Consider the following 25,372-nt stretch of genomic DNA (forward strand, 5'->3'; position numbering starts at 1 on the left):
GGTGTAAGACGGACAGAGTACACTGTTCGAAACGTCGAGTTATTCCCTGATTCTTCTCAGAACCACACATACTCAAGAAAGAGATTTGTCCACGGTGTAACCGCTATCGTTTTACTCAAAAACCGCTTTGTACCTGTAAGTAGGAGGTTAGGGGTTAAAGCCAACTCGACCAAACTTGTCAATTTCTTTGACAATTGACAACATGGTATTGAGCTCCACTGCTTATACACTGTAAAATGCACCAACATCCATCCTCATTTTACGTTCAAACTGCATTTTCTGTGTTCATGCTGCACCAAATTTTACAGCTTTAAAAATGTTGGCCAAAAGGGGCCGAAAAAAAGTCAGCCTTGAATTAATGCATTCGCCTTTCAGCTTATCCTGTGAAAATGGGACAAGAAATATACACCGTACATAATTATGAAAATTCTGTCGTGTGGAATACCCCTTTGAAACACAAAATTTATGTTTGACAACACTGATATTAAATTCCAATTATGATATGGAAAACAAAATGAAATTTGGAACAAACCCCTTGCTCATCCAGTTTTAGTAGTTGCTCAGTAACCTTGGCAGATGACAGGGCCAGCCTGAGGCAAGCCAAGGGTAGATCGGGGACCACATATTCCAAGACGTCCTTGAGGGGGAAGCCCTTAGGGGAGTTGTGCTTGGCGGTAGAAGGGATGGAATCCTCAGCGATGACACCGCGCAGGGTGACCAGCTGCAGGGGAGATGAAAATGGAGTTATAATTCAATAGCAGAGCATCTCCGCAGAGCGAGTGAGAAATTGCGACCGTATTTAAATTCTAAAAGGAGTCAATATATGAGATTGTCTCGCAGATGGGTTGCCCATAGCCAAACCTAAAGGAAGCCACATCAATACCGCCGAAAAAAATTTCCCAGTGCATTCACGACTTACCGTATAATGCTCCATTTCTCATACCATGACTTTGTTATCAACTTGAGCTTTTTGCCCTGACATGGTTTTGCCTGAGGCTCAAAGACATTAAGAAGCCTATCCAAACCAGGCACGAATTCTGCCTTCATTTGTATGGATACACACCTGGTATTCTGCTTACAGAGAATGGACAAATTAGACAGAGCCTAAAAGCACCCACAGTACGTAATTTCATGAAGCTGGATTAAGCAGCCAGTGCCAGAAACAAAATAGAAGATAGAAGCATGTAGGATTCGTCAAGCTTGTAAACATGAGCGTATACAGGTAGGTGTACAAGCCCAAATGTCTTCATTACCGCATGGTTTCTGTGAAAACCGTTACAAAATTCATAAGTGAATGAAATAACACCGAGAGGCTTTATAAGGGGTTTACAGTCAACGGGGAAAAAAATGACGGCTAGGCTCCCTCTCCCACTGAAAGTCACACAGTATTCCATTTCAGTAGCTGGCTAGTCTTTTTGTGGAGAGGAATTTGATAAATCAAGTCATTGTAAACAGAAATACATGTATGTATGACCAAAAACTCTCATGGAAAACCCTAAAAAAGGCCTTGTGTATGACTTATTCGCAAGACGGAATGAACAAAACAACGGTAAAAGTTAATGAGCCATTTGATTGGTAAAAAGTGTGACCCAAAATATCATGCACTGCTCTCTTTATCAAGTCACGCCAGTTCCACCTGTGCATGTATACACACTGTGCATGATGCACACCTATGAAACATGTACACAAATCGGCAAAACATGTCCAAAAGTGTTTGTTGGACCGTGTCAATGACAAAACCTTCTGCCAACAAAAAAAGCACTTTGAAAAGATGAGCCAACAATTTATTAGCAAATTACAGGTACACCAACTGACTTTGATGTAACTTCATCGCAAAGACAATCAGGGTGACGACCAAAGAAAATTCCCAATTTCTGTACACTGCCTCTTATTTCACTTTAATAAGCAAAGGTTCGCTGCATGTACTTATATTTTCCGGTTTCAGAATACATGTATACGCATGTGGGAACGGCAAAGGAACAGATCCAGATGTTTCTGTCATTACTGTTATCAACTCCTGAGTCCTGCCCAGAGAACAAAGACAGGAATGACTGCTAAACCAGATGGCAGGGAGAGCCAAAATAAATGTAACCAGAACAGGAAGTGACAAAGGACGCAGTGAGCTTTAAGGATTCCAGAAAGTTGAAGTGTAACCAGCAACAATGTTCCTCACCCCATTTCCTGAATACATGGAGCTATGGTATCAGTAAGAACAAAAACAAACAAGAACAGGATGATGATTGTGCATGAATGTGCTTGTGGGTCCATTCACATGCATCTGTACATGTATTTCTTGGTATTACCACACACAATTCACATGATGTATAACGTACTACATATATGTACATGCACATTTTGTATGAATAGGTACATGTACATGTGAAACACTGTCCCATGATGTTCCATATAATGCAATTGTTATGTAAAGGGTACATGTACTAAACGGAACACACTGATCAAGTACAGTGCACATGTCAACCATGAAGATGTACATGTACATTAGTGTAAATGTAGACAATTTACTAGGGTTGTATGTCTCAAGAACTACATGTACATGCATCTGTTCACGAAAACAGTAATGCCCAACCGCTTTCAACAGCGACTTCTCATTTCAGACACTGTCCTCCCCTTTCTGCCACTCCCACAAGAGGGAAAGGATCATACGTTATCCTTTCTTTTCACAACACAGAACAACTACACTGGCCTCTTTCCAATACACTCCTAATTATTGAAAACATTGGGGGGGAGGAAATACATAAATTCCTGACTTTTTTCTGTTTCCATTCTTCTTGAGTCTATTACCTCATCTCCTGCTGCATGAACATTACCATGCCAAGCGCACAGTGACAAACCACTGGTAACCAGATCAAAGAACCAAACTAGAAAAACTGTATCTGTTTTGATCTTAATTTACATTGGTTGACATGAATGACGCATATCTTTTTGTTGATGTCAAAACAGTAACGAGGACAGAAAGTAAAAGTATTTAATGACATCTGCAATTTTTCATGACTCATTTCCTTCTGTTATTTCCTTTACAAAAATGCTTTCAGGAATACTGTTTTTTCGCATCATTGCAGCAATTAAACAGACTTCATTACCAATTGTATTTTGGTCTGAAATATGATTCCCTACCCCAAAAGACACTGCATCGCGCCAAACAATTCTATTTCTCGGATTAATGGAGCATTTGGTGTTTAGTTATCGCTGTACTTTTTTCCCCTAGCCACTTTGTCCGCCTCCTTTCAGGACGTTTCAATGCATGTCTACAGATACACTGCCCTAGCTTCAGATGTTCATCTATACACGTGAACCGGGGACAAAGGGGATGAAAAAAGACATCGGTCAATCTTCTGGCCAAGACTTAAACCATTGTAGTCCAGAGGGGATTCAAGATGAGATTTGAGGATGAGACCTAGCCCTAGTTAAGAGGACGGGATTAATGGAAGGCCACGATATGGTTGGCTGTGTGGCTACATTTAGGCTCTCTTAACCGGTTTAAAAGATGCATTGTGGATACATGTATGTGAGTTGGCCGAAACCAGACAAGACAAACTTCCATTGTGTAAATCACTCATTTCTAAAAAGCATAAACAACTTGGTGCATTTTAAATGACTGGACAGCTTATCTTGGCAAATTCATCGAGAAGTTGTTTGAAACAAATACAAATAAATGATTTTTACCCATTTAGTTCCTTTCCGCACTGAGATTAGACGCCAGGTCATGTGCACTGTAACCATCGAGGATTCCAACACTGTTGTCAAATGTACATAATATTTTTTTTGTTTTTGCTTTTGTTTGGGGGGAATTTTTGTTTTAGCTTTCTCACCTGAACATTTAGACATTACTGATGCCAACCCCCTCCCCCCAGCTTTTCTGAAAGTAAAGGTTTCACGGGCAAAGACTTCATAAATTTGCTGGATATGTTTTCTTGTAATAGCTGCATAGCTCAGCAAGCATACATGAAGTAGTGTAACCTTGTACCCGTAGTTCCTCTTTCCCACAAATATGGGTAAAGGCTGAACTTCCTCTGAAGTCTGCCAGCTGTGTATGCCAAGATTTTACATCTGGTTCACACAACAAATTTGCTGAAATATATTTTCAAAAGGGAAGATACTGCCATGTAAACCACAGGTAAGTTACGATTGTAAATAGACAGGGCTATATGACAGTTTCCAAGATATCAGCAGTTGCTTGTACATCAACTGATTCACTTCAAGTGATGCCGTTAAATAAAACGTACGACCCAATCCCATCTGAGGAAACATAGCACACCCAAAAAAAAAAAACTGAGGAGTTAGATTTTTAACTTAGTTGTTTGAATTATTTTTGTGCACGCAGAAACAGCTTTCATGTACATGTATGTCACCAAAAATTACTACCGGAAGCTAACACTAACTTTTCTCAATCCTCCCAAATCCTCTGGACAATTTTGGAAGAATGAAGCTGCAAGGTAAAAAAAAAGGTGAGGCTGATTGCAAAGGATGCACTGCATCAAGGCCTTGGGTTAGACCTTAGTGTTGTGTGCATAAATGCATAGATTCAGGCCGTGCATAAATTCAGGCTCTGATTACATGTGGTATCATCCACATTGCTGCTGAATACCATTTGCACTGCCTCAACATTAATTCCAGAGGATTTGAAGGAATGCGGCAGTGGTCACCCATCCAATCTGCACATTAAAGACAGTGGAGACTTCAAAAGAATGAGACTATCCCATTTTATATACAGACAGCTGGAAGAGTTTAAAAGGACAGAGGGTGCAACCTAGCCAAAAGGGCCTTAGGGTTTGGGGTTTACCAGGGTGTCATTTATCAAACTTGTTTAAAGTAAATCCAAACTGAATTATGGCTAAGCCAACATGATGTGGCTATGGCTAGAAATAAGATGCATTTCCATGGCACTTTCACAAGCCACTGGCTTACCTCGCAGGTCCTGACGATGATCCTGTACTGGTACTTGCCGGCGGCATCTTTGTCTTTCTCTTTGCTCTCCGTCGCCCCGTCTGTCTCATCCAACCTGCTTTCTCTTCGTATACTGATTGCCACCGGCCCGTAGTTTTCATCCAAGCCAAAATAATTCTGGTGCTCTGTAAAACAGGACAAATTTGCCCGTAAGCCTCGTTTCTTTCAGTCTAGGTTGATTACAGCCACCAATGTAGAAACATGGCGGCTGGATTTTACAGTTCAGAATACCAGTAGCTCAAAATGTACCAAAACGTCAGTGAAGATTTACAACAGATTGAGAGAACCGATAGTTAAATGCAACAATAAACTGAAAACCAACCGGAAGAGCAGAACTCACCAAACCCATAGAAGTATTTCCTGTAGTACATGGCGCCATGATCCACAAACTCAATGACGGGGCCCTTCCAGTTTAGGCTTGCCCTCCTCTCGGGCTCGGGCTCCGCCTCCAGGATGGCCCGGTGCTTCTCCCGGTGCATGGCCCGGGCGTTCAGCATGCCGATCCGGGAGAAGGAGACGCGGGGCTCCACCTCGTTACCAATCTCATTGCGGAAGAAGGGGCAGCTGTGGATGAGCAGGTTCCCCCGGCCGTCCCCATCGTCTGCCAGCTGTTCCACCTTAAGAAGATCCTCCAGACTCCCCTGGGTGAGGCAAAGCAAGATAAATCTTCAATTAAATGCAGACCCCCTTGGAGATTGGTCCATACTTGAATACGATTTTTGTGATGTCAGATCAAATACAAATGCTGCAAAATTGCAATAGGTGGACACCTTTTGCAAAGTATTGTGACGTCAAACCTCCCCTTACTTTTGAAACTCACTCCTGAAGGAAATTGGGATAGAAATCCCATTTTTTAAACTGAACTACAGTATGTGCAGATAATTTTTTTTGCGTTTGACAATGTTTTTCCATCACTGCCATCATCTTAAATCGTTCATACTTTAATGTGGTTCAAATTCGAATATTTCACCTTCAGAAAGCTCTGGCGACTACGGCTAATGAATTTGCAGTTTTCATGTACACATTTACCCTACATGTCCTTATAATATTGAATATATCACCCCCCCCACAATTAGCGATTCTTCAGATGGAAGTGGTCCTTGAATAAGGCAATAAAATATTCCGCTCAAAGGCTTAGTAAATTTTATGATGAAGGTTTTAAAATCTTGATGAACACGTTGGCTGTATGGAAAAGACGAAGTGATTCAGGATATTTGCTGGGGGAAGGTGTTGAAAAAAACATCTTGCACAACACAAAGAGGGAACGGCACAAGGTTCACAGAACCTGTCCCAGTTACTGCATAATTTCATCGGCCAGCAGTGTGATGACATGTATGTGCCTCTAAAAATTTAAACACATGTAGTTGGATGGAAAGTTGTTTCTGGGTAAATGAAACTGGAGGGCACATGGCCAAAGCAGAAAGTCCAATTTTTATAATTTGAAATGCATTCATACATGTACATGTGTATACATGTATAAGCGTATAAATATGTTGGAATTTCTGTCCGGATATTTCCCTTGATTTCCAGAGTCAATAGTTACTGCCCTCCTGCTTGCATTAAAACATCACTACCAGTATGTACCTAAAACTATTCAAGATAAAAAAAAGCAGTACAGCTTAATATCCTAATGTACATGTATGCCTAGCAGCACGGCTTGCCTGTGACAGGAAGACAAGGTCATTGTCATTCCATTCTATCCCTGTTTCCTCTCGTCATTTTGTTCCCAACTTCTGCTTCCCTTTTTACATGTACTTTGAACTCTTATCAACGACAGACATCCCCAAGAGACAACAGCAAATTTATCATGTTTATGCAAAATATCTCACATAATGCTGCTCTTTTTTATACTTTATCAACACCCTGCGCAATCTGGAAAGTTTTACATAATCTGATCAAGTCCAAGATAAAAGTTTAAAGGGTTGTACCGTAGATTACCCGATATTTCTTTTTTTTTATCTTCACTGGAAAAGACATGAAAATGAAAAATCAAGAATTGGAATACATGCACATGTACCGGTACTTTGGAGTTTGGTCAAACTAAACTCCTTCAAAATGATCATTCTATGAAATAAAGCAGAAAAACATGTACCACAATGTACATGTACAGGTACATGTACAAACACACATGTACAGGTGCAGCACAGCTGTACTGTACACATTTATCTTGAAAAAAATCTGAGGGAAAGTGGATTTGATCAAAAGGCAACATTTGAAACTCTCTTCTTGTCTTTGCTATCGACAAAAATCAGATGCACCCTGTCTGTCAAGCTTTATGTGTACCTACACAATGCATGTACAGTGTACATGCTATCTTTTTTACACAGTACTTGTACATGTACATGTACTGTTCTTCCAGGCAAGGAAATTCTTGCAATTTATGCTATATGTACCGTACCCAATTATGACAAATACAAATGATCATTCTGGGTTCATAGAAATCAGTATATATTATTTTGCCTTCAAATCTGACAGAGATCAATGGCTAATATTTCTTAGTTCACCTCTCTTCCAGCAAGGGGTCAAGTACATATACATGTACACTGTATGAGTATTGGGGAATGGAATGTGTCAAGCTACCGGGTAACTATACATGTACATGTATAGCTGATGTTCTAAACAGCTTTTTTCTCCTGACAGGTGATGAACTTTTCCTCTGCTGAAAATGCAGTTTTCCACACAATCACCTGAGCAAGGTCATTAACTGAACTTCCTTCTTTTTGCATTTCTGCTGAGACTGTGAATTTTTCTTTCTTTCTTTCTGCGACATCAAGACCTCAAGTTATTCAGCAAGGGAACCTGCACGCCTGCACCTCTACCAACTTCTTTCTTGGCTTCGATAAATTCTGCAGGTGCAGCTGATATATGAAGTGGATAGCACACATAACTTAAATGAGCTCCAAACTCTGTTTCAAACAGCACTGTTACCGATTTTTAAAAAACTGCATATTTCTCTTCTGGCTTAAATATGCACAATGACCAATTCAAACAAACGGAAACTGCATAAATTAATTAGAAGGGCGACTAAATTCCACCCGTATGAAAACAAAAGAACGTTCCTCCATCTTTAACGTTCATGGGGCTGGAAGATGAACTAAGACTTACCTCTGGCGTGTTGTTAGCACTGTGTCTGGAGGCAGCTGAGGCACCGGTGGTGGTGTTTCTCTTCCTCTCTGTCGCCTTACGATTCCTGATGGCGTCCTGCATGTCAAAGTAGGTACTCTGCACATCATAGTGCTGGAAGGCAAGCTGCCTTGTCCTTTCCTCCATTCTGTCCTCCAGGGTGATGTCATCCTCCTCCCCGGCCGCTCGGCCCGTTCTCTCCAGAGCCTCTGCTCGGTCGCTGCCTTTCATGCTGTTGCGCAGCTTCTTCTTGAAGAAGGACTGATCCGTCCCTGAGGTGGACTTGTTTCTGTTCTTCTTGTTGCGCTTGCTCTGCTTCCGGGTGATCCGGGGACTTCCGCCAAAGTCGGCATTGTCGATGCTGTCTTTAGCTGTCAAGACCTCTTTGCTCGCAGATTTCTCGGCAGCTGTTGACTGTTTAGAAATTCCTCTTTCTGTGTCATTCAAGGGCACGGAGCTGCCAACTTTTCCCTGAAGCAGTCTGTTCAATTGCGGCGGGGCGGGACTTCTTTGGTCAACGTCCGCCCGGTAGTCCTGCAGCATCTGGAAGAAACTTTCACCACTCACGCTCTGCACATCAATGGATGACGTGCTGCCGTATTCCCGCCGTGGCAACAAGGGGTTGTTGTGATACTCCATTCGGTCCGTGATTTCGTTGAGGGTGGAATTACTGTTGCTTCGTCGCAGCTGCACGCGGTCACCACGTGCCAAGCTCCTCACGTTATCCGTCGTCAAGGCAGCCTGTCGGGAAGCCTCTGCGTGTCCCTGAGCAGATACAAAGTACTTGTTGTCAGGACTGGTGTTGTGCCGACGGTGCGGACTACCAGTTGCACGAGTCCTTTTCTCATCTGGCAGTCCTTCTCTCCAAAACTGACCCCTGCTCCCTGAGGGGGTACCAATCTGGTCCTGATTCCTGGTCAGTTGTACCCTGGTGGCTGTGCTTGTCCGTGATTCCTGGGCGAGAGCCGGTCTCACCTCCCCCTCTTGCCCCAGCCTACTGCCCCCTCTGACCTCCTCATAGTTGCCGTCGTACTTGTCCTCAACTTTCACTGGGGTGGCTAAGAATTGTCCTGAGGGCAAACCTCCACTGCTACTGCTGCTACTGTGGGTGTACCTATCCGAGTCTTCCTTGTTCCTCAATGGATCGTCCATGCTGGGTATCCTCCGGCCCTCCGATCGGGAGGTACCAGTAGAGTAGAACTTGTCGCTGGCGTCCCTGCCACCTGGAGGGGACACCCGACCGTTGGGCACCATGGTGCTGTGGTAGTACTCGGCCATCTGTGCGGCACCCTGTCTCACGCTCTTGATCAAGTGGGACTGTGCGCTGGACTGCGGCATGCTGCTGTTGTGCATGTAGGCCGGATACATGCTACTCCTTCCCTGTGCGGCCATTGCGCATGTCACGCCTGCAATCTCCCTGTCATTATCTCTCCGCTATGCAATAAACCAAGGTGCACGTGTCCTTGCTGTGCCAACCAGTTTCCTTCCTGGCTCTGATGTCGGGCCCACCCCAACTTCCTCTTCACAGATCGCTCCGACAATTAGGCAAAGTGAAAGATACTATCCAGGGTACAGCTCACCATACTTCTCCATGTCATACAACAAAACAAATACTCATTTCGTGTTAGGCATTCCCTCCAATGCTTTGAACTTCTGTAGAAAAATAAGCTGAGAAGTTCCACGGTTCTAAACTGTCCTTGTATTGCTTAGTGTTTCCTGTGTCCTTAGACTAATTACCGGTACAATGCAGTCACTGCTGTGGTAGATACAGATCCACCCGTGCCCATGTGATGTCTATCCTCGATCACAGGAATATTCACACCAGTTGCAGGTTTGCCTCACCTCTGTACATGTACGTCATCTGTCTTTGGTTCTGTATCAAAGAAGACAGAGAAGTCATAAATGCATATTAATGGTTGAAGTAAAAGATGTGTTCAATATGAACTGTGAATGAAATGTACATGTACTTGTAGATAATTTTCAATTTCATCCAGTTGTCTCTTTTGCTCAGCAAGAAAGGGTCCATTTGGGTAACATGTCAAACCAAGAGACTTTCCTGAACCTCAGGCTGTGTCCGAAATGGGTTTCCAGAGCTACGGCTAGGTCTACCGTCTACGTGTCTCTGCGTATTTCCAATGGAGTAAACATCTAGACCTAGCTCTAGACAATGGATTTGGATGCAGCCTCAGCTATGAGACAAGAGATGTTTATGAAATTCGCCATGCGTGCAAAAAGTTCAATCAGACATTCTTCATTTATCACACATTCCCCACTTTGACAGAGTTCTGTAAAGAAGCATGGATACTCTTCACGTTTCTTCAACACAGAAAGTCAACAGCTTCAGCCACCCTACATTCAACAAGGTAACTGTTAGTGAAGATAGTTTGCCTGACATTTATAAAATCAATGCCAAAATCAAGATATCAGTGGAACACTCACACAGCCTGAGAATGACAAATAAGACGTGTCGTGGTATTTGGTAAATGCAGAGGGAACGTATGCAGCAAGGAATGAGACGGAGAGAACCCCCCCCCGCTTTGTATTGGTCATTGTCTCGCAGGAATCTGGGGAATTCCTTTCAGACATCTTGGGGGGATGTGTTAAGTAACAATAGTCTGGAATGTGTATAGGGATTGGACATGTTTGGGGGGTACCCCTCGGTCTCATTTCTTGCTGGGTATACGAGGGAGGGAAGATACCGCCATGTCTGGCGTCCAACACCGCTTTGCTGTTCCTGTCAGGGTTAATTTGTCAAGTGTACACTTTGATCATGAACTGTAAAAGTAAATATAAACATTCCATCACAGCGCTAGGACTGTCTACCAATACTATTAACCTTACTGGAGAACATGCACAGGCCTTCCTGGAGAGGAGAATTACAGCTTCAGATCGATTGTGCAACTGTTTGGGGACACAGGAAAGGATGAGATTTTCCCCTCTCACTTCCCAGTAAACAAGCTTTGTAAATTATCGCTACACTCACATTTCTGGTAACTGACTGTTCTTCACATTCAGGCACAATTCTGCATTTACACATTGTTGCAATAAATTATGTTTTTGCTGTTTATAAAGATATGGGAATTGAAAATTGTATAGTCCAATCTGTCTCCGTTTGTTGCCTCCGTGATCTGTTCTGGCTCTGTGGGACATAATGTTCCATTCCCTTCCTTTTTTGCTTCTGTTACAATGGGCTTTGGTTGTTTTTACATAGTGTTTTCACACCAGAATGTCAAATAGAATTACATGTAAATGTCAGATGCCACATTTGAATTGGACATATTCACAAAACCTGGGAGGGAAGCATGCAAACATGGAATTCACCTTTTTCTCAAAATGCATTGCAACACCAACTCTGTAATGGTTCTACATGACATGTACAGTACTTTTCAGCATTGTAAATAGCGGTACTTTTATGTACAAGTATTGTTTACTCTAAACAGTGTAGCAAGGTTTCTTCCTAACCTTTTCTCCCGGTTTTACTAGACAGCTGGATAACCATACGTACTTGAACCTGCACATGTAAGATACACGTACTGGAATAGCAATAGCAAGAAAACTACATGTAAAATTACATGTACCGGTACATATTCCTTTTTTTTCACTTGTCTGAAATTCCTTCCAAAGTAAAGAGTACGTCATGATTAAAATGTTCAGTTTCTCAATACTTACAGGCATTGCTTGATTTAATTTTTCTTTCTGGGGGGAGGGGGATGGTTGACGAAGAAAATCCGCACCAACGCCAGTAAAGAAGAGACATGCCCGTGGGAAAAAGGTTCAACTAGGCTCAAGTGCACCTGTACACGCCAGGCTCCCACGAGAAGACTGTACATTCAAATGGAAATTGGTCGTGTTGTTTCATGATCAGTGTGTCTCATGCCAAACAACCATGAACCAGTGCACGCAAGGGATGAGTTCCCTACAAAGGGCCAGGGTTTAATCTCGGACTGCAACATGTTTGTCCTTTCCAGCAAAGGTTTGAAAACTACATGTACCTGTCCAGTCCAATGAAACTTTTAAAACTGATACCCCTTAGTGCTATAGTATCTGAGGCCATGTCTCCATTAAGACCAATGCTTTGGAAGGAAATACGAATATTCAGTCACCACTGTTAAAGATTATTGTAAAAACAAGAATGAAGTGTTAATTAACAAACACAAATACCCGGCCAAGCCCACGCATAAACCCACATCTGTCATTTCTGGGACACAAAAATATTCAAATTGTATCCTTCACCCTTGACCTTTCAGGCTTTAATGCGATAGGCTTACAGGATTACCAAAGACAGAATGCAGATGCAAAGTTTGAAGTTTCAATGCAAAAGATTTCTCAAGTTATCACACTGACTTGTATGGGCACAATCACCCACAGAAGGAAAAGGTAAAAACAGGACATGTCCATGTCCATGTCCATGTATGTCCCTTCGACTTTGTCAGCTGGCCATAATTTGACTGGGCGGGGCAATAAAAGGGGTGGGGGTTTGCGAGTAAAAACTGCCTGTGCCTGCCCGAGTTTCTTTTTGCCCGTCCTGAGGACAGGTGGAGTGGTGGCTAAATGAGACACTGCAAAGGACTATTGTCGCTCAACAAAAATATTCTCCCTCTTGATCCTGCTGATATACCGGTATGCAACACCAACAGAAATGGTGCACACATGTACAATGTTTACATGTACATATGTACAGGTATTTACTCTGTAGGAACAAGCTTATGAAGTGGTCTGTGAAGACCCTGTAGTGAAAAAACACCAGGCTTTCTGTAATCCTTTTTAATGACATTGTGTTTTGCTAGTCTGAGGGAGTGAATATGCTTGGCCCATCCATCACTGTTTTATCTGGCACTAAGCCAGTGGACCAAAGCCATACTACATGTAAATGTACATGTACCTTCAACTGTACTTGTACATATATATATGGATAAAAGAGATCGCAAAACAATTCGCCTTCCCGGTTTTCTGAAAGCACAGTCACTTGTGTCCGACTTTTTGGTGCGCTGCAAAGGAACAGATGAACAATTGAAAAATACAGCCACAGTTCACAACTGAAAGTACCACTTGCTAGGGATCACCAATACTATCGTTGATTCATTCAAGGTAAATGGGTGGTACATGTACATGTATGGTACCATACCACAGCCAGTTGAGTCCAGGCCAGTCCAGACCAGACCCCGTCCATCAATTGCCAGGCCCAAACCCACTATACCCAGCAAGAAATGAGACCGAGGGGTACCCCCCCCAACATGTCCAATCTCTATACACATTCCAGACTATTGTTACTTAACACATCCCCCCAAGATATCTGAAAGGAATTCCCCAGATTCCTGCGAGACAATGACCAACACAAAGCAGGGGGGTTCTCTCCATCTCATACCTTGCTGCATATGTAACCCACATGCTGGGTTGTCCTACTCAAATTGTTGGCTAAATGGAATTCATTTTCCTTACTGTTTATATTATCAGTGTACAACACCAACGTCTATCACTGCAGGTAGCTTAATGCATGTACATGTGTGGCTGGGGGGAGAATAATTTTGGATTCGACTAATGACAAAATGGTGGCATTGTGTGCTGCAGAATGAACGCGTCAGTCAAAAATCTTCCACGGCCGTGTTAATCATTCACCAGTTCCAACCTATTTTACACAACTGAATTCCACTTTATAAATTTAGTATGCATAAGGCCAAGCTGTGAACGATGTGACCTGCAAGTCCATACACACTGTAAAAAAGTATTCGCATGGGGCCCCATTTCAGTCAGATTCCCCAACGTAGAGTATTCATTTGAAAATCTTAGATTTCAAGAACCAGACTCTATTCAACGATTCCATTCTGATTCCCTGAATCACCTGGTACCGTCCCATTAAGGGTTTTAAATGCATACAACACGTTCAGGATTATGACTGAAATTGGGTCTCCCGCAAATACAGTCTATTCAAGATCCATAGTGTGGTTCCACAAGAAACAGTGATTGAATGAATGACATCTCAAGTTACATTCATACCTGGTACGTCAAAGTTTTCAGCAATTAAATGAAGGTTCAAAATATTCAGGGGAAAAAAATGAAAAATTCAAGTTCACATACAGGTACACTATGCTACAGTACCTAAGAAATGAAACCATTCATATACAGTACAAGTTGCCCCAACAAATATTTTTTAAAGGAAATGTTAAAAAAAACACACACACAAATGTGGCCAATCACTGATGAACACTTGGGCATGTTCTAACCATTGACACATCAGAATTATGCATTTCAAAGCTTGTTGAGAGCTGATAAATTCTGGACAAGCCGAACAGCCAAATTGCAACTTCCCTCCAATTTCCTGGGATTGCACCGATTACTTCCTCTGGGCATCATTGCCAACCCATGTGGCATCCTGCCCTGTGGCAAGTCCAGATTTGTTTCCAATTTCAAGCCAAGCGTGTGTATCACAGGCCATAGATCCTGAGACATACAACATGGAGTGGATGTCAACCAAAACTCCAAGAGCAAACATTTTCAAACAAAACACAAAAATGCTGCTCTAAATTAATAAATCAACACATACAATGTAACAAGTACTGGACCCTTGGCTTAAAAGTTGCAAGCAGTTCTTGGAATGCGCACCTTTTTCACACAATGCATTCAAGCTTTGTCTCCTTATTAGAGAAAAATAAAATTGAGCTAAATTCCATTTCATGTGTCTACTGGTCTGCCATACCAAATGCCTGGTCTGTGCAGCTGTGTATTTAGTTTTCTCTCAGTTGTCACTTTTTTTCCTTCCCTCATATTTCAGTTGTAAGCAGAGCAGGGGCACCACATCACCCAGCAGGGCCCAGGGCGTTCGTTGACTCTCCCTGCCGCTTAGCGCAAGTTTGAGATTCCTGTACCGACATGAACTCTTCCTGGATTGGCCCAAATTGGACTCAACTGCAGCACATCAAAATGACAAACACTGAGATTGAATGGCCAAATGCCTCAGGCAGTAAGAACAGTGAACTTTGTATACTCAGAGCGTAATTAGCTGAAGTTTCAAATAATTTGTGAGACCCGAGTGGGATAACAAAACACAAATTACAAATCTTTTTTTTTTTCAAACGTCACCTTTCTGTCATGATGATTTCACTGCCAAACATGACAGACAGACAAGTCTTAATTCCATGGGCAATCTACATGTAGCTGTTTGCAAGGATAAAAAAACAAGCATGCATATGAACCTACATGTACATGTTCCAGTGCGTTCAACTTTTCACTCAGAATATGGGCTAGCATTCCCAGAAATATTTCTTGAACTGTTCTTGTTCTGACCCAAGCCCCAAGACACAGTGCATTCATATCTTCATACACTTTGAGGCTGCACTTTCAAGGCAGGGCGGAAGAAATGGAATGACATATGTCCATTTGTACATGCAGATACCCCTTGCTGATTCCAATTCTAAGTAAAGACACCGAGTTGTGAGCACATCTGGTTAACTGCTTATCGCTCTCAACTATCACTAAAAAAAATCTTTGTCTGCCATTAGGATCTATTTAAGGGTGCACTCTCTGCGCACTTGTTCTGTGGCATATACTCCCTCATCATATCAGCAAGGTTGTCCGGGTTATCCAATGGTTGCAATATTTGTATTATTTATAATGAATGCACGTACATGTATAAATTAAAAAGATGACTTCATCTTTCCAGGAAAACGGTTCAAGTTGCAAGAAATAATTGGTGAGCCTCTTGCACAATATGAAAGAACACAGTAATGTACATGAAAGCTCTTGGTTATTTTAATCACATTGTACATGTATGTGAACATACATGTATGTACCAGCACCGTCAAGAGATGGCAGGAAAAAACTTATACGTTCATCTAGTACCTCCACTTATCGGTAGATCTTTGAAAGATTTGGTAAATTTCCCACTATTTTGAAGAAGTGAACATCTTTTATGGTTTCTGGGTGTACAATAATATGTACAGTACACGTACGTGTACATGTGTGAAATTCCAAATTTGTAGATTTTCAGAGAACCAAGATGCTTTCACATACATCGTACACATATTGGGCGTGTGCACCGCTTAACACAGTAGTAAATACATGTATTGTCAGCACACATGCACTTCTAGTTGTCTGTACAAGCAGATGGAGTTACTAAGAAATTCAAATTCTAAACACACAAGGTGTAGAGCTCACATATGTACACTATGTACATGCACACATGGCACTGGCACATGTACATGTATATGTATCAAGAAAGGTGTGTAGGGTATCACAACACCACGCCAGCTATTATGTAAATATAACAGTGTCAGTGTCAATGTCAAGATACAGCTCTGACACTGTCAGTTGGTCTGGGGTCAAAAGGTCAACTGGGGAAAGAAACAGTAGTGTGAAGCTATGGGTACCGGCAGGTTAGCCAAGGAATGCGTTGGTTATCCTCCACTAGAGAAGACAGAACAGTGGTCAGATTCTGTCCTTAGTGAGGGTAACCTCAATAGGGCCATCACTGTCAAACTGCTGGTATTTTTTAAATTCATATTTTTCCATGGTCTAACAAGAACAAGAGTCTCTAGAATGGCACCGTTTTTAGTGACTGAGGTTGAGCTTGAAGAGGACTGGTTCCAAGACTTCCATAAGCACAAACCTCTCATTATCACTAATTATGTGGCATAAGTATGCCCGTCACCAGGCTGCAGCGACTAGAAAAACTGCAAAAATCATAAATTTGTGAATTTTGGTACCGGTGGTTTTACAGATGTACATGTGCCCACAATCAGGAATCCGTTTTTTAATCAGATAAACCTTCATATACACCAGTAAATGTATGACTTTCATGTAAGCTGTCAGAAAACATGGATGTATGACTTTTCATCTTTTTTGTACCTGTACCGGTAAATCAATTCCTCACAAGCTGTATCAGCCTCACATGGCCCATGCCAACAAATCTTTGGTCTGTGACATTCCTGCCGACTGATACAGAAAAAAAATAATCTGGAGTAAAATGCTCTGAATTTTTTTAACAACAAAATGGGATTTATTTGGCAATTCGAAGAAAACTTTTGGGCAATTTTTCTAACTTTAAACAGAAATTGGCGATACCGCAGGTGTCCTCATTACATCCAAACCTCGGAAAACTTACAGAGGTTGCAGTAGCACCAAGCAAGGGTAATCTGTGGCTCGGTACACTCAAGAGAAAAACATAAACCTCTCTAACTACCAGTAACTTGCTACCTTCACCATGAAAAGCTTCAAAGCCCATCTCAGGAAATTTTAACCCCCCCACTGGTAATGCTTGAAATAATTATTATTGATGTACACGTACCATCACTGCTACTGTGCATGCACAACCTGAAGAGTGTCAATATACAGAGCCTTCTGATGCATCGGTAGCACACTTCACTCAACAAACTAAGCTACAAGTACCAATACTATGAAAAATACTGGTACACTATAAAAAAAAAATGTACTGATGTCCACATTCACTGGAACAGTGCAAACATGAAAACTGTATCAATTATGTATATATACCAGTAAAACTGTAAAACCCTGCACGCATGTCTCTTGGTCCTACTTGCATTTTGTGCCATGTTGGTTTTGACTTATTTGTATTGGTACTACGGTAAACTCTTGCCACTTCAAGTTGGTCAACTCGAAACTCCACTTATCTCAAAGACATTCTTCATTCCCTCCAAGAGAATAGGCTTTTATGTACAAAAACACCTCCATAACTCAAAATGCCCACACCACCACATCTGCTTAACTTGAAGTTTAACTTGAAAGGCCAATCCAAAAAGGCCGCCGCCAAATCACTGACAATGAGTGGAAAAAGAACCAAAGACTTTAGAAATGAGCCATTTCTGCAAACCCCAACTTCATCTTCGGCATAGCGTGCTTGCTGCAAAAGCCGTTGTAATCAACTTGTTGCAACCACAGCCTTAACAAATTCTGTCTTTCAAGCAAGCCTGATTGCTATCACGGCCAAAATGTAGCCCGCAAGCTGGCAGTCCAATCATTGATTTGCAATGGTGGTCATGTGACCCCACTGAAGGAAGCTCTGTGTGTACCGTGGCTAAAGCCTGACTGCTGCTGCCTTCCTAATTGCAGCACTTACAAGTTGTTTATGTGCTGACTATCCAATCACAGGTTCCTGTGACGGTGCCAAATATCACTCGAATTGTCTAAAAAAAGGTAAAAAGGAAAAGGTAAAAGAATGAACAGGCAAATTAAAAATGTTTGAAATGCAAAATGGTGTGCCCCCAGGTGATTAAGAATGAACGATCATGTGGCCAAACAGGAAAACCTTGGGCCCGGTTTCGGCGTGCGACCAAGTGAGACAGCAAATACAGGGCCGGGGCGTGGCACCGTGGGGTGCACCAGACAAGAGTTGTCACAAAAAGGACACAGTTTGGGTGGTTTATGTTTTATTTATCAATAGAATAGAAACCTTTATGTAAGAGAAACATGAAGTCTCAGCAAACTAATGCTTTTAGAGGAAATTTATTCTTGGATATAAGGAAATAACCACTTACATGTATAAATAGCCAATGTGGAGCAAGTAGGGTTGCTTGTGCACTGTGCATGTGTGTGTAGGCAAGACACTCGAACTTTGGTTAGCTCGTAATTTGGAAAACCCTAAATTTTTATTCATTCCCTGATGTTGGAGTTATCAAGAGTTACTCTGAGTTCTTTAACTTGATTCACTTCTGGTGTATAATAATTGTGTGCCGTGAATGTTTTTCAACAGAAACGTGCAAGTTACAAATTACAAACCATTATCATTATTGCGTCAGCATATTTACTGCAAGCAAGCTGGATGCTGCAGACGCACATAATTCAATACTGACAGATAATCCAAACTCTGAGCTCTTCTGGTGCCAGAGTAGCACAAAGTATTTTGGGTGCGTCAGCAGATGTGGTGCAACTCACTGCCTATGCCCAAATCACAAACTGGATCAGAGATTAATCCTCCACACTAAACCTCTATGGAATGCGACCAAATTCTATTCCAACCATCTTGTTACCACCAGGACAACGCAGCATTTCTCAGCTGTTTTTTTCTCCTCACTTTAAATTCATTCTAATTGAATGGAAAATCTAGGTAACGGCAGTCTAGAACATATATACACATTTATATTGCTCTATGAGTATTTTCAAATTGTCAAATATGCAGTCTGCACAGTACCGTAACAGTACATGTTACATGTACAGTGTGCATTTCAATGCGTTTACTTTGCACATGGACACAGCACTTGCACAGAGAACATGCTTACCTTCTGTTGCTTCTAAAATTGAAATATCACAAGACTTTGAGAAGGTACATACATGTGAAGTCCAATTCATATAGCATATTCAGAAAGCATACATGTACTTTGCTTTCATGTAACACAATGGAATCATGCCCGAACATTTTGACCCGACAAAAGCCACGCATCAAACTGTGCTCAAGCTGGATTCCAAAAGCCCTTTACAACAACTTGAGGCTCTGAATGGGATAGGTTTAATGACAGCGTGGGGTACTCTATTCATGCCAGCCAGCAGATGGTCGGAGGTGGCATTCACAGGCCCCCGATGTGACCTGCTTCTCACTTCCCGCTTTGTTCTGGCGTGACACTAGGGGGGATGAAGAGATGTCCAAATAGTCCTCTGGTGTGAAACGTTGGAGATGCTCAATGCAAAGGCAATTTTCAGTAGGGTGAGAAACTCATCCATGGGAAAAAGAGAGTTGGTGAGATGGGACCCAGTATCACAGTGCTGTAGTCTATTTTCTGGCCTGCATCAGTTATATTACAAACTACAACTTTTCTAAGTTTTCATGTCCAAGGACAAGCACCAGTTTGTAACTTGGAACAAATTGTGGACAATATTAACAATTTTTGCCCAAAATGGTAAGTGGTGAAAAAAAAATGCAAGACGGAGCGGCCAAATGCCACAAGTACTGATTAGCAAGAGTCAACAGGCAAGTTGACATGTATATCTTTCCACAACCAAAGATTTTACGGAAGTCCTGGGCATGCTCATGAACTCGGGGTAATAGTTGCTACCATAACAGGCCATATGCATTAGCCAAGTTCAAGTCCAACACACGGTCCACCTCCACAGACTTCTACGACTACCGTATGTGTGACAACATAAAAACAATGGGGTAGGAATAACAGTGTTTTAACATCAGCTGAAGGTGAGTAGGGGTGTGTTGGACATTGGAACCTGTTAGCCATGCCTGTGCATACAAATTGCCAGATCTATCGTGTTCACGCGTCCTCCAACATGAAAGGGTTTATCCACATACCGGTACCTTGATTTCGCGTGCTTTTTTTTACAGTGTCAAAATACATGTACATGTACATTAACAGGATGATGTACGAGTACACAGATCACATTGTCTAGAGGCTTACATACATTGTACATACGTTGTACCTTTAGTTTACGTGTTTACACTGAAAAGTGGTCAAGATGCAACAATCAACTTTTGTTCCTATTTCATAAAATTTATTCATGATTTGTAAAATGAACGTGAATTTCCTGGGAAGAGAAAAAGGAAGATGGAAAAAGAAACAAAAGAAACAAAGAAAAGAGAATTTCCCAAGGCTGACTTTCAATTGCAACACATGTACATGTACACATCTGTACATTGTATGCACAGACCAGTATGTGACTTGATGCCACAGAAGGATTCTTAAGAGTTATTTTTCAGTACTTTTGTTTGAAGTTTACAATACGAAAAACACGACAACAGAGAAAATCAACCTTTCCTTATACATGTACAATGTACAGATACATGCAAACGAATCACGATGTGGGCGAAAGGGTTGAAGGTTCTATCTTGACTACCTAACATGCATTTTAAAGATTAAATCCAAAATGATAATAATAAATAGGACCTAATTTAAAAAATATGAAAAAAGGGTAGGGCAACCTGTGACTCATTTCGTTAGGTTGGGTTACACATGAGTGAACTCACTAAACTCTGCCAGTTTGGATAGGGTTTTTTCACCAAGGTTCACGTACTCGAACGCATACCGATACAACCGGTACCCGGTGGGTGTGAATCCATGTCGCCCATTTTTCTTTGTAAACATCAACCCCAAAAGCACAATCAACACTGGATAATTATTATTACATACCCATGGGGCAGAATGTGACAATGACCTCTCAAAGAGGAATATCCACCGACGGTCATTAACATGAAGCAGCACCCTACAGTTGCAAGCAGGTAAGGTTGAAGCAGTGTGTGTGAAGGGGATGTTTCAACAACAACTGAAATTGATTTCATATTTATTCCACAATTACATGGACATATAGGTGGCAACGACGTGGCATCCGTGTTGTGGATGGCTGACACTGAATATGCAAACTTGTGGGGGATGTGCAATTCCTATCAAGCATGAAAATTACTATAGTTTGTTAATAACCAATGTGATTCAGAGGCCAATGTGGGCAGGAATACAGATACATGTAAAAGTATGTAAGTTGGCAAATTTTCTCAATAAAAGTGTACAGAGTTTTACAAACAATCAAAGTCAGTGAGGTACATGTACATAAGTGGGTACAGGGAAAGGTTTGCCCACTTGCACAGGTTTGACAGGCCGACAGTACCAGTACATGTAAGGGTCCAGTCCACTAATTCAAGCCCCATTGAAAAGAGTGTAGAATCAGCACCGTTCAGGGCCCAATAGCATGCACGCCAACATCCCTGAGATTTCTGAAACACAAATGAAATTCTTGTCTGGTCACTTATCTTTCAATTTCTTTTCAATTTTTTGTGGGTTAACCAATTACATTTTTAATTATTCCCACAAAACAAAATTACCCCCCAAAAAAGTGATTTTTCCGAAGTCCGATTGCAGCCATTTTCCAAGTGGCAACCCTCAACTTTCTCGGGCACTTAGGACCATTTTTCAACCGTAGTTTTTAGCCCTTCTGCTCTCATATGAAAGCTCAAAGACCCAGGGAGTTGATCCTGGCAACGATTTACACAATCTCACCATTTTGGGGGCCAAACAATCTCCTTTTTCAAAAGATACTGTGGGTGGGGGCACTTTTAATGCTAATGAGCTGGTCAGAAATTCTCACTTGAATTAGTGGTCTGCACCCGTAAGACCTACCCGGCACGCTTCATGCATTTCCTGGATGTCACAGCCAAGTACAAGTACATGTATTTAGGCCAAAAGAAAATTATGCTTCCTCTTTCCCTACAACCCTATTCGATTAAAAAAACAACAAAATAATTACCTACCAACCTACCATGTTTTTAGACGCCAGAAAGTTTTCGTAGGTTTTTATAAGTTTACACGTTGGTGCATATTATCCCAACATGTACAGTATTGTTAGTAAAGGTTTCCAGACATGTATATGTACCTTATATGCTTACATATGAATGTTTGCTGGTCCAAGGTTTGAGGATTAACCATTTAAAAATTTCCACCAACTTTTTCAGTCACAAACAGTTCCTCACCACAAAGTGAATGGGTACATTTTAACAATTATAAATATAGCATATAACATTGTACATGTGCCCTGGCTATGACATAACTCTATAACACATGTACATGTACCGGTGTGTACATATAAGTGTGTACAATTTGTTCTTTTCTTTTTCTCCATGGATTTGTAAATTTATACACCCAGCCGTACCGGTTTATTAAAATTCCCCTGAGAACAGGCCAATTTATTTCAAGAAATGCATTTTTCTCTGTGACAGATTGTGTTTGTATGCTTCCCTGACTTCCTCATCACAGCACATCAATCACGACCAAGGCGCAGCCTGGGTATCATTCCTTCCATTTGTGTATAATGGGATTACGGTCACATCGCTCATTCTAATTACTAGGTTCGATTGCATACGAGACCTCGACACCAGTGCTTAAGTACACAAGTCTGTGGGGGCCAGGACTGCGGATCATTAGATAATACCAGGCCCACTGATCGCAGCCAAGGAAAAACGTATCACATGTCTGCACTAGCTTCCACAAAGCAATGAAGCTCAAGCACAGTTTATTATTTTATGTGACCAGTTTTCAACTGAATGCACGCACAAAAAATCCAATTTCTGAACAAGAATACATGTAAATGTCCGCACATCGTCTGTGAGCTGAGGCTTACACTTAAGGCCGTTTCATACTTCAAGCACATGCAAAAGAATTTGACATTACAAAACGCTGAACGGAGGTGTGGTTCAACAGTCCCAGTATTTCATCTGACTTTACAAAGCCACATTCATGTTCACTTTTGAACCAAGTGAACCGGCCTTGACAACGTGGAGAAACATGTGCGGGTACATCATATGCACACACTTGTTCAAGAGAGTGAATGGTACTGAATACCCACAGCGAGGTTTTCAGGTGAATGCGCACAAAGAAAACAACATGCTCGCATTGAGAGGAATTTACCTCAGCACGGACGCACAGCCAGAATGATGCTGAAGTGTCCCTGTATGTTTTGCATACATGTACATGTGTAAAATCATGAGGAATTTTGAATATGTACATGTACATGTATTCAGAACTTGGTATTGGGCTCAAGTACATGTACATGTACATTGTAATAATTGTTAATTTTGTTAGGAAACTTGTACAAAAAAATCAAAAGTATTATTTCGACCCTCAAAATGTGGTAATGTCACTTTTGAATTTCATTTTCCATAAACATCATACTCAACTTTTCTAAACAAATTATTCAGCCAAAAAGATAAATACCAAAGCTGTAAGAAGACTTTTTCTTCTACTTCTGCTTTTTCTTGCCAAATTACCGTTCAAGCACATGGAACTCTTTCAAATTTCACAAGTACTGTAGCCAACTGCTTCATCCCTAACATTCTTCAAATCAATGAGGGCTTTATGAGTGGCATACCAGTTGGTGGTCACTCCTGCTTGCTGTCCAGTGAGTGACCAAACACAAAAGACCCTTCCATTTCAAAAATTCCTTCCCTGTTATAAGAAAAGGACCACTCAACATTCTACACACTGCAGATTAGCATTCCAGCCAGATGCCTTCTGGCAATGCATAACCTGAGTCCAGCTTCACTGGTACCCTCCACCACACCCACACAGGTCATCCATGGTTGACCATGCATTTTTGCAGGGGTTTGGGTTGGCAGGTCACCGGGAATGTTTTTCTGAGTTGGCGTGATGCTTTTCAGTCCGTGTTTTCTGTGTGTTGAGACACGCTGTCAGGAAAAGCAGTGATCGATGGGGCCTGCAGCCCAAAGTAATTGATGTCTTCATTTGTCACTGGTTGACAGGTTTATCACAACATTCATGTTGCTGACAGGAAAGCAAGCACATTGCGAATTGTAGCAACTTGAGAATAGAGAAAAGGCTACACCTTCAACTTCAATAAGGGCCATGTCACGGCACCCATGTCCATACAGGTCTATACATAAATGCGAACACCGGTCTTCCCCGATATCATCAATCACACTGAACTTTGTGTACACCCTGTTCACCCAACCATACCGGTATCTGTGCAGTACTTTTAATACCAACTACATGTACACTGTACCAGTACATGTAATAAGTGACCAATTAAATCTAACTTCAAGTACACTTACATGTAATCGTAAATGATTTTTAAGTCCCCGATTGTAGCTTGAAGTGACTCCATGTACCGGTACACACATGTGGTCTATAGATAAATTGAACAACAGGCCACGTACATGTACATGTAACCTGTACCAAATGCAAAAGCCCACAAATGATGAAATAATAGCCAAATATATCCCCAGTGTGCACAAACAAATCAGTTCATCAATTTAAGCATGTACATGTACCGGTACCCTGCGCATGACTGATAAATGCTATGGAACTTGATAAAGACAGCACAAAAAGGCAGCTGCACACATGTAATGTGTACATGTACATGTACCGGTATGTACATGTACATGTGGAGCTGCATGTGTGTACCAAATGAGAAATCAATCCAGAGACAATTTGAAACACTGACATCTACATGTACGTGTACATTTTCTGCTTTTTTTCTGATTCTCAATGGGCATTATTCTTCCACCATTTACAACAACTGTGCTAAACACGCTCTTTTTTATCAAACACGCTTTATCTACCCTATTCATTAACATACCTGGTACACTTACATTGTATATTGGGCATGTATATCTTGCAAGTTGTTACTGTTAGCAACCTTTGTGTGCAGGTACACTTTTACATAGAGGTCAGTATTATGGCTGGCCTCTAAGCAATATCCCCCAACAATACAAATCCAGGCTCTTTAATCAGTGACTCATACACCAGGACAGGGAAGGTAGCACCTCATTCCAATGTGCCCATTGTCCTTATGATTCCTGCTCACAAGATTAAACAGTTAAGATACCCAG

At 41.5% G+C, this 25,372-nt stretch overlaps 1 protein-coding gene across 6 annotated transcripts in view; it reads right to left on the reverse strand.

Moving 5' to 3' along the window:
* Positions 1-25,372, reverse strand: part of LOC110974164 (signal-induced proliferation-associated 1-like protein 1) — a 79,685-nt gene that overhangs the window by 42,909 nt on the left and 11,404 nt on the right. For 5 of the 6 annotated variants that reach the window (XM_022225586.2, XM_022225588.2, XM_022225587.2 and 2 more), the window contains exons 2-5: positions 8,071-9,961; positions 5,306-5,606; positions 4,927-5,090; positions 533-721 (exon numbers count right to left, since the gene is read on the reverse strand). In XM_022225586.2, the coding sequence (XP_022081278.2) occupies positions 533-721; positions 4,927-5,090; positions 5,306-5,606; positions 8,071-9,480 (2,064 nt within the window). In that variant the 5' untranslated portion in view covers positions 9,481-9,961. Of the gene's footprint in view, positions 1-532; positions 722-4,926; positions 5,091-5,305; positions 5,607-8,070; positions 9,962-24,592; positions 24,612-25,372 lie in introns of those variants that run through there. The other variant, XM_087146918.1, reaches the window with a different exon arrangement.

This window comes from Acanthaster planci, linkage group LG01 (assembly GCF_054643075.1).
Source record: "Acanthaster planci isolate LZ-2023a linkage group LG01, COTS_SCS, whole genome shotgun sequence".
Taxonomy (NCBI): Eukaryota; Metazoa; Echinodermata; class Asteroidea; order Valvatida; family Acanthasteridae; genus Acanthaster; species Acanthaster planci.